Genomic DNA, 10,418 nt, shown 5'->3' with positions numbered 1-10,418 from the left:
GCGCTTGCGATAATTGAATTTTGCCAATCCTAATTTTGCTGTGCTTCAAGTATTTTCTTTCCATTTCGGACCATAAAGCGCTTTTGTTTTCGAGCCCCCGCGTCTTCTCTGAGCGAGCCGTTTGTTAAGACCCTGCCTCTACAACGAGGTTAAGTTCGCTCATGTGATGCCCAACGTTGGGCGCCAATGTTGTTTCTAAATAGGTTTTGGATTTCAATGCGTTTAAAAGGGCAATTGCGACTGATTTCAGGCTCCACCGCAGCGCACAGCGCCTGGTTGGGGTGTAATGATGACAGCATCTGTTATTTTATCTGTCTTGTGAGGAAAAATCCGACTGGCGGCCCGCTCGTGCCCTTCCACCCCCCGCCACCAGATCGGGGCCGGTGTAGTTTCGGCCACTAGGCTTTGTCCTGGTGCAACGCCAGCGGTCAGAGTGGGACAGATCCCACTCTCTGGGGATGCCACTCCCCACGAGAGGGCGCAGCGGCCTCTCCGCGACGCTGTGAGCGTGTCGCAGCCCACGATGTCCGCGTGCGGGGGTTGGTCCGGAGGGTTACGAACTGGACACGCAGAACCCGGCTCCAGATCAGAACAGCGGCATGAAATTAAAAACGCTAGAAATAGGCGACCGCGGCGGCTGCGTGTTTATGGAGGCAAAACGCTAAGGCGCCCGTGTGCTGTGGGATGTCAGTGCACGTTAAAGATCCCCAGGTGGTCGAAATTATTCCGGAGCCCTCCACTACGGCACCTCTTATTCCTTTCTTCTTTCACTCCCTCCTTTATCCCTTCCGTTAAGGCGCGGTTCAGGTGTCCAATGATATATGAGACAGATACTGCACCATTTCCTTTCCCCCAAAACCAATTATTATTAAATAAGCCACTCGGTATCCTCCCGGTACGAAGGGCGTACCATCCTGCCGCGAACGCGTTGGTTTCGGATTCCGAACTGTTCGATGCCAAGCGGGGGCATGCGGCTGGGGCTAACCAAGCCTGGGTTTGGGGAACTCGCCCCTAGGGCCCCTAGGGCCGAAAACAGGAAAAGTTGGTAGCCCACTCCAGAGGCCAGTAAGCCACAAAACTCGGGAAAGCCCTGTGGTCAATACCGAATAACGGTTAGCAGACCTGACGAAATCGCAGAAAGACACTGAGCTTTGGGAAAGCACGCGCAAATATACCTTGTGGTACAGTCGCGGGCAAAAAATATTAGCACAGATCACTGGCGATCAGAATTGTGGAATCTCACCACGCGGCGCTGCGGTTCGCAGACCTGCCTATCGGGCCGTTTCCATTCTTGCAGCACGGGGGGGGGGGGGGGGGGACGGTAGGAAGTAAGCTTTATCAAGCGTGCTATCGCCTTAGCGCCGAAGTGCCTACCCTACGTGACTCTATAGGCAGCATTTATTTTGGCTCGGTTATCATCAGCAAAGATGTATTCTTTTCTATTACTGTCTTTTTTATGTCCGTGATGGTTTGTCAAAAGAAACTGGGAGGGGGAATAGATGACAGCGCTGCTTTTAGCGAGTATTACACAAGCTCGACAAACAGATAGACTATTTTTTCAATGCAACTAATCCACATAATATTGACAGGAGCACTATCCCATTAATTCAAGAAAAGATGTAAGGAGGATAGCCAGCTGGCTGTCGGTATGCGAAAGCAAACACGTCATTGCACTAGTGGCGTGCATAGGCCCCACCCACCCTCAAAACGCTTTGAAGGCGCTCAGGCAAGGATTCAAACAGGCTCCTTGCAAGGCCAGGAAGAGCCTGGAGCCTGCTCCATTCCTCTTGAACCGCCGCCCAAAGAATATCTGGCGATGACTCGTGCAGCTGCCTTTTCGCTAGTCGCTTTTTCATTAGCCCCCATATATTTTCAACGATATTAAAATCTGCTCCCTTGGGAGGCCATGGTAGCTCCTGGATGCAGAGCTCTTCAAGCAGTTGCCGCACCCGCCTGAGAAAAAAAAGAAAACAATGACACGCTGCAAGCAAGCATTCGTTTCGTGTTTGCATGAAAGTAAGAACAGTGAAAAATACGCTAGGGAACATTGAATAAAGCAAGCGGAACGATTCTGTCAGTTTTGTATCGCTTTTAGTGTAGTATGACATCACATGGAAACAATCGTTCCTTGCGAAAACGTGACTTTGTTTGCTTTATAGTGCATTGCCAAAACAGAACGAAGAGGTGCTTATAGGGACAAGAAACGTTTATTATTTCAGTGAAATCAAAATGAAGGCTGTTATGCTGGCGGTATGTTCACTATTGCTCCTCGTCTTCTCCATGTCTTGTCTGCCTTGCTATATGCGCGTTGCTGCCAGATATGACCTGCTTATCAGCGTAGCTTTGTTTCGCTCTTCACTCTACTCAGTTTTAGTTCACACTTGTGATGGAAATGCAATTCGTTTTGCAGACACTATCTCGGCGTGACATAACCTGAGCTAAAACGTTGTCATACCTGCATGTGTGGATAGGACTTCTGTCGTGCTGAAAGAGGAAGCACCCATCAGGGAACGGGCCGTCCAAAACAAAACGGAGAAGGTCATTTTGAATAATAGCTTCGTAGGAAGCAGCAGTCAGCGTTCCCTCGACCCTGATCAGTGGCCCGAGCCCTTGGTGCGTAATGCAACCCCACACGTTAATGGAGCGACGTCCGCTGGATGCGACGACCTGCGCGAACTGTGGGTCATACCTGCAAAAAATAAATACGATTATGCAATTTGTCTGAGAAAAGCTGAGCACCTATTGGCCAAAACCTCTCGTTACGATGGAGTAAAAGATTGAAATTTCTAATGACTTAAGCATAGTCATTCATGACTCTTAAGTGTTAAAGATTAGAATGCTACACCTTAAGTGCACCAAGATGAACTTTTAGCGATAAAACCGTATAAAAATAACACCAGCATACAATGCATGTCACTTGAGAAGGAGCACTAACCGTAGTCACTGGCCAGATCAATGTCTCGCCCTCGAGTAAGTAACAAATAAAAAAGGATTGTTGTGCACCTACCGCGTGCCAACCGGCCTCCAGACGCGCCGCTGCTCGCCCCACTTCGTGGAGAATGTCGATTCATCTGAGAATATGACTAGCCCCCAATCTTCTCCAAGTGAGGTGGCTTGTGCCAAAGTCGAGATGGAGTCGTTGGTGATGTGCAGTGAGAAGTGGCTTCCGACAAGCGACGCGAGTATACAGCCCGGCTGACCGAAGGCGTCTCCTAATCGTCCACAAAGACTCCCTGGAGGCCCAGTTCCTGCTGTATCTCGGCAGCGGTAATATCAGGGCTGCGGAAGGCGGCGTCAATGATCAGCCGATCTTGCTCCTCAGTTAGGGCTCTCGGACGTCCGCTACGCTCCGCGTCGCCAGTCCTCTCTTCTTCTAGGAAGGCACGCACAATGCGGGTCACAGTCCCTACTGCGCACCCTACTTCGGCAGCAATGCTTCTCCGGGACCTGCCTTCCTGAACTAATGTCAGGATTTCCGCTCTTGTAGCGAGGTTGACGCGCGGCATGTCTTTTTCGTTCTGGCAAGATTCTTAGGGCGTGGGTCTAATTTATAACACCTGTTATCGCCTATCGCGAACAGGCTGAGCGATATCACCGTTTTTCTTCGCTTGGCCTATCGCTTAGGCAACATCCAATAAACTATCCTATTTCAGGCAATTGTTTCCTCTTCTTTCATAGCCATCCTTCCGCAGCGCGGCTGAGGCTGCTCGCAAAAATAACTGCCAAACAAGCAAAAAAAAAACAACTATCCTATTCTTCACCATTCGCCTGCGGGAGCAAGGCTGTATCAAAAAAAGAGGGCGTGGCAGAAAAATATATCTTGCTGGGCCGTCACACCCCCCCCCCCCCCTAATACTGTAGAATGGGAACGGCCCAGCACTCTCGTTTCAGCCTCTTCGTAACCCGCAGCGCCACGCGTTGTCATTCTGGCGCTCCGCTGTTCCGTTCTGTGTGCTAATCTTTTTTACCAGCGACTGTACTGTGAGGTGTGTGCTGGGGACATAAAATGAGACCCCAAGCCGTTGCAGCAAGAGCTTCACAGACTATGTCAGGGGGCGAACGCCGGTGGTGCGACGCCATTCGAAAACTGTGAAAGGGTTCCTACCGCGTGCAAGTACCGTGGAGTAAGAGGCGAATGACCGAACGGGTAGCGCAAAAGCTCTGCCATCTTAGTACTGCTGGACGGTCGGGGTGGCGGAACCTGGCTTTGGGAAGGGTTGTTGGTCGAGCCCCTGTTAGGTTACCCTGTCTCGGACGGCCGAAGACCCCGGCAAGCGTTTTCTTTGGCATGGAAGTACGCTCGGAGGCCGAGGAGGCTGCACTATCGGTTGAAATTTGAGCGCTCATCCTCTACGGAGGCCGGGAAAGGGACTCAAAGGATCCGAAATACGAAAAAAAAGACTGCGCTATCCTCAATCCCATTAACCCTACCCATATCTCCCATCCCAACCTGCTACTTTCTACGGGAGATCAGGGGAGTCTCCCCGGGCCCGCTCTCCGGCTGTGGGTCGCTTTGGTAGCAATTCCCCTATTGATTTCTGTCCACCTTCGGGTGGCAAAATCCAATTTGCCCAAGGGCCACATCTTTTGTGTTAGTATCGGGATTATACCCGCTATACATTAGTGCAAGAGAGGCCTATTTTTCTTTTTCATTTTGTTGCCTTAACATATGTCTTATACTGTGCAACTGTCGCCATTGGGCATTCATGTTTTCATGCACGCCCGCACACTTCAAGACCTTAAATCGTCCTATAACGATGATGTTCAAAAAAAGCCAAATAATCGCCGACGTATCTAAAAACACACACAATTTTTTCGACGTCTAAACGACGCACGACATCACCGATCAATGCCATTAAACAAGGCACCGGACGGTACAGGTGCCAACCAAGACCCCACTGCAAATAACCTTGAGCTCAACAATTAAGGACCTGGTTATAAAATGACACAAAGGGCCGCTGTCTTCTCGGAGTCTTTACGCAGTTTCGTTAACTATGTACGAACAATTCACCCAACAACGCGCCATCTTGAACTTTAAAAAATTGGAGGCGAAGCTTAAGGTGCGCCTTAAGGGTACGGCGCGACAGCTTTAATGGGTTAATGCCCATATGTGCGGAATTGGTCATTCTCTACTTAGCATTCACAGAGACTTGGGAGTAATCAAACCACTCCTGTGGTGCAGCGGTTAAGCGATGTGCCACTGACCTGCGATGACAGGTGTTCCTAGCCTTGTGCGGCTTTGGTTGCTTTCCCTAGCGGCCAATCAATTTAACTGCCGCGGTGGGCAGTTCGCTCACAATCCGGAGCGCAGGTTGTGACTATAGGTGGCCCACCTGCTTCCAGGTTCCTTCTCCAGGGATTTTTTCGCTAACGACCAAGGACGCCGACGACGCAGCCGAATTTTCTTCGATCGACCTCCTTAACGCTTTTTTTTGTTTGTTATCCAGATTTGAATCGACGACACAAAGTTACGCAATTGCTCAACTCCTTGCCCATGAGTGCGTTTGTAGCCGCAGTGCACCCTAGCCAATCCCCGCCGTGGGTATGTGCCATTGAGCCTCAGGTCATCATGATCATCATTAACGCTTTCGCCTTATTAAGTAGCAGTGATCCCTCTAGCTATCGCTCTCAGTGCTGAGGAGAACGCCTAAAGGTTGTGCTTCGCGCCATTTTGTGCCGACACTACATGAGCCGCCATCGCACCACCTCCATTTTAGCGTGAGGTTACTTCATTTCCAGTTCGCGCTCCAGCTTTTGAGATTTCTCCTGCATGCTTCTTGTCTCGAGATCCGAGCCGTCTGCAGCCTTGGCCACCAGTTGACGCCCCACGGCACAAACCGGCCACGCCTGCGGCCAAGCTAGTCATTGCACATGAGGACAGAGAGAAACCCCATGAGGACATCTTTGGAAGTGTGTGTGGTCAACACGGCATCTCCTGAACGCACCTCATGTCAAAAAACATCGACCTCGGGTTCTTTAGGAGCGCAAACGCCGACAAAGCACATCTACGCGAGAATTTGGCTGTGCCCTGAAGTTTAATTATACTTGGCAAGGGTTTGACCGGCAGTCATGTTGAACCTGATACTATCGTAGAAACCGGAAAGTTAGGAAAAGGAAGTTGATTGAGAAAAGGACAACAAAATGTGAAACAGTCAGAAATTGAGTCGCCCCCAAGAAGAAAATAAAAGTACCACGCTTTATTGAGGTCCCTCAGCTCACTTCCAGCCACTGCGTCCCCTCAACATCCAGTGGACGGACCATGCAACCCCACCCCAGAATGAATCGGCCAGTCCTCATTCTTAAGATTTGCTGACGCGGCCGGACTGCGCTCCAGACGGTGATGAAAACTACTATGCGAGTGAAAACACTTCTGCGCCTGGGCGCGTTCCTTCGGCGTTTGCCACTTGTGCCCCAACAGCAGCACCTTCCGGTTCTGGCAGTAACTGGCGAAGACACATCATGAAGCACGCGCTAACGCCTTTGCCGCTGTTCGTAGAGTAGTGAAGCTAGAAAATGCAGCCCAGCGTCTTCACGCCGTGAGCCGAGTAGGTCAGGAAGGGGGGGGGGGGGGGAAGGGGGCTCTATATATGTGTAGAAAGAGGTGCCTCCCTTGTCCGAAAAGCATATTCACTGAGCCGCTTTTTGGCTGAGCTTTACCCAAAGCGGCACAGGATATCTGGAGACCCAGCCACGCCGTCGGAACATCCATTCCAGCGCAGTCCTGCAATTCAATAGAGAGAGAGAAATAATAAAGTAGAGTTGCTTGTTAGGGAACACAGATTTAGCTGATGCCGAAAAGTGATCAAACTGAAAGTTAGAATAGCTACCAAAAAAAAAGGATGGATCGTCACGGAATGTTGCGACGAACATGCAACCGCCCCGGATACAAAACAGAGTTGGCGATGTCTTAAGCACGGTGCATATAATGCACAACAGATGATCACTCAAATGTACAGCAATGTCAGTATCGAAGGCAGTTAACGTTTACCGACAAACGGCAAAAAGCTGGCCAGCAAAGCTCGCTCTAACAAGGCACACTAACTCCAGGTGTCCGATGCATAAAACGCGAAGGCGACAGGTATATTCTTTCAAATAATTATGTAGGACCGCCTTTCTCAAAGTGTGTTAAATTAGTTGCTTTCCTCTCGCTGGCTTTTATGTTTCTCTTTGGAAGGCGGGTGTGGGCAGCAAAAGCAGCCACATTTTCACCGTAGCCAAAAAAGAATGTCCCCCCCCCCCCCATAATACGTTGCAACTAAGCCAGGCACTATGAGAGTGCACCTCAACAACGCGAGCATCAGGGCGGCAAAAGGTGATAACGAAAGTTAACGATTCAACCGTTCTATCGAGTGCGTGCTGCTGGCAACCCGGTGACGTGCAGTGCCAGTAGGGCCGGTAATCCGGCAACTGGCCGCTATCAAGAGGCGCCCGTGTGCTGTGCGATGTCAGTGCACGTTAAAGATCCCCAGGTGGTCGAAATTATTCCGGAGCCCTCCACTACGGCACCTATTCCTTTCTTCTTTCAGTCCCTCCCTTATCCCTTCCCTTACGGCGCGGTTCAGGTGTCCAACGATATATGAGACAGATACTGCGCCATTTCCTTTCCCCAAAAAACCAATTATTATTATTACCAAGAGCATCCAAGCACTACCCAGCACGCGGGACACCCACCTGCTCACGCGAATTTTTACACAGCTGCGCACAGGGGAGAGCAGCTAGAGACTCCAGTCGGCGCCTGCATCCTGCTGCTCTCCGGAGCCATCCAGCGAAGCCAGCAGGTCGGACTTCTTGAGGCGCTTGCTGGACGGACCTGCGACGTGAAAAGCGAAGCACCTGCGGATGAGGCCGGCATACACCGCACGCGGTTGAAACGACACAATTTTTTTTGTAGAGCGAGACATGTTTTTGGCACGTTTTACCACATGTCAGCGTCGCCCCAATCCGGTTTAGTCACGTGACTTTTTGACACGTGACGCATGACGTCATGTAAAGCGTGATGCCACAGATGGTGGGATAACAGGCATCTATTTGTGCAGGGCGAGAAGGCGCAGTCACGTGATAAAAATGTCTCGGCTTGGGCCCTCGCGTGACCGAAGAATAGGAAGCAGCAACGACAAACAGTTAGTCTCACCGAGTTTTGCGTTCCACCCAGCCGGGGTCAGCAGAGGCAAATTGTTTTGTAGCCTTTTCTCTATGGAGACGGACGGGCGCAGTCGCGCACGTATAGGACCAAAGTGAAAACACGCGGCGGTCGGCTCGCGCAGCACAGCATGCATAAGGTTTCCGTTACAACGAGCAAGAAGTGAGCGATCGACGCGACATCCCATGGAACCACCCGCCCGGTAAAGGAGTCGGTGCAAAGTTAACGCGCGAGAAATCGGCGCGAGACGATGACGGAAAGGACGAATGGATAAGCCCCACCCACAACGACCAGGTATACACCATTCACAGCAAGCCAAATCAAAGATGGCTAAAATGGGGACTAAGTGCGACACTTCGCACTCTGGATGAGCGGTTTCACCAAGCGGAGACTAATTGTGGCTGGTGATCACTTTCCAATTACTAATTATTCTCTGAGAGAGTTAAAGCTGTAATGCCTGTCGGCAAGTACTCGTAAGTTAACAAAACACTAACCTCTGCGCCCCTTCCAGTCTTTTCTAGCCAAGACTGGCGGTGCGATGTTTCTGCAAAGCGCCTCTCGATAATAAGCATTTTGTACCAACCATGACAGAAGAAAACCAATTCGTGAGTAGACTACAGATAGAAGCGCGCGATCGATTGCCCTCTGACAGGTTGCAGACAAGCAGTGAGTGGCAATACCGGAAACAAACGGAAGTACAGGCAAACACAAACTCGGGCGCGCAATATGCCCCCCCCCCCCCCCCCCCCCCCCCTTCGGACACAACGGCCCGCCTGCTCATCGGTGATTCTAGTTAGCGCGATCGCTCGGGTACACGTGCGAAAGGGAGAGCCCGTGCAGAACGCAGCAAACTACCCGGGTCCGGACGTATGTGCTCAATAGCGGTGCCGCCGCAGACACCAACACGTGCAAGCAACGAAAGGCACCCGCGACACAGAAGCACGTCACCTCTTCGAGCCCTTCCAAGAAGCGCTCGCGTCCCCGACGCCAGTAGACGCAAACACGACGACGCCTCAGACATATAGGAGCAAGGGGGCCCCGCCTTCTTCCGCCGCGGCCTCCGAGACCTCGACCCCCCGCATGCTCCGTCTACACCGACACGCACAAGTCTCGCGGTGTCCTCTGCACAGGACGACACACCGCTCCTCCCGTAGAGTGCCCGCACCCGGGGACGCCGGGACACGCGGAGGGAGCGGACTGTTTAACCAAGTGCTAACAAGATGTTGCGCACCCCTCCTTCCACCGAGTCCCGTTCACTCCCCGCGTCTCGAGTTTCGACTTTCGGGCGAGCTCGAAGAGGGGAAAACGAACCCTGGTCCCGCGGGTCTTCCCTCCAGGGCTGATCTCTTTCACGTGGTGCGTCGCCACAAGTGGAGGGAACGCGATACAAACCACGTTCCTTGCTCCCGACACTCGAGCGGCGGCGTTGAATAATGAAAAAAATAAGAAGAACCAAAAAGTCTAAACGCAAAAGCTGTCTCCGTTCACGCTACAACGTGGAGGAGTCCTGCACGGTGTGCAGCTGGCGCTTGCAAATCGGGGACTAATTTCTGAGGCCTGCTTGCTCACTGGCTGTAACAATGAGGGACAATAGGGGGTATTCACGTGACGTCACGGGCGCCATTTTGTTGCCCAGCGCGTAATTTCAGCAGTGCAGGTCGGAGCAAGAGGCGATAATCCCATTAGGCACGCCCGCAGCCTTTCGCAGTGCTTCACAGACAAGAAAATGGCGGCCGCTGTGACGTGATTGAATACTCCCTACACAACTATTACAGGGACTAGTTGGTATAGAATTTTTGCAGTGGAAGCGCTAACTTTGACAGAACGCCACAGACACAACGAATAGAGCGACGAAAAAAAAAATACGATGAGTGATCGAGGAACAAAGCCCCAGCTATACATTGTACAGCCAATACATTGTACACACATTGTCTATACGTTGTATAGATGTAATCGAATGCCGAAGTGACGCACGAGCAGTTCTTGCGCGCGAACAGCCTGCATATAATCCAACCCCGCACACGACCGACACCAGTTGCAGCTTCCACAAGGAGCATTTGAGCGAGACCGCGTGTACTATTTACGGTTTCTTTCTTCATCAGAAAAAATTAATGCAACGCGGCCGAGCGGTGTTCACCTCCTTCGATCGAAAGTTTTACGTCAAGCAAAGTATCCGTTTCGTAACACGAATGCTGGCGGAATGCGCATGCGCTCGCATTTTGGCGGCCGCTGCGTCAATTTGCAAACGACTTTCTATGATTTACAATGCAGCAAGAAA

At 51.4% G+C, this 10,418-nt stretch overlaps 1 protein-coding gene across 1 annotated transcript in view; it reads right to left on the bottom strand.

Moving 5' to 3' along the window:
* Positions 1 to 6,175: 6,175 nt before the first annotated feature.
* LOC144121669 (putative RNA-binding protein 19) overlaps positions 6,176 to 10,418 on the bottom strand; it is an 88,702-nt gene continuing 84,459 nt past the window's right edge. The window contains exons 27-28 of the mRNA XM_077655004.1: positions 7,672 to 7,810; positions 6,176 to 6,721 (exon numbers count right to left, since the gene is read on the bottom strand). Of these exons, the coding sequence (XP_077511130.1) occupies positions 7,716 to 7,810 (95 nt within the window). The 3' untranslated portion in view covers positions 6,176 to 6,721; positions 7,672 to 7,715. The remainder of the gene's footprint in view (positions 6,722 to 7,671; positions 7,811 to 10,418) is intronic.

The sequence above is a fragment of the Amblyomma americanum genome, chromosome 2, assembly GCF_052857255.1.
Source record: "Amblyomma americanum isolate KBUSLIRL-KWMA chromosome 2, ASM5285725v1, whole genome shotgun sequence".
Lineage (NCBI taxonomy): Eukaryota > Metazoa > Arthropoda > Arachnida > Ixodida > Ixodidae > Amblyomma > Amblyomma americanum.
Note: the sequence above shows the minus strand (reverse complement) of the source record. Positions and strands in the feature narration are given on the sequence as shown.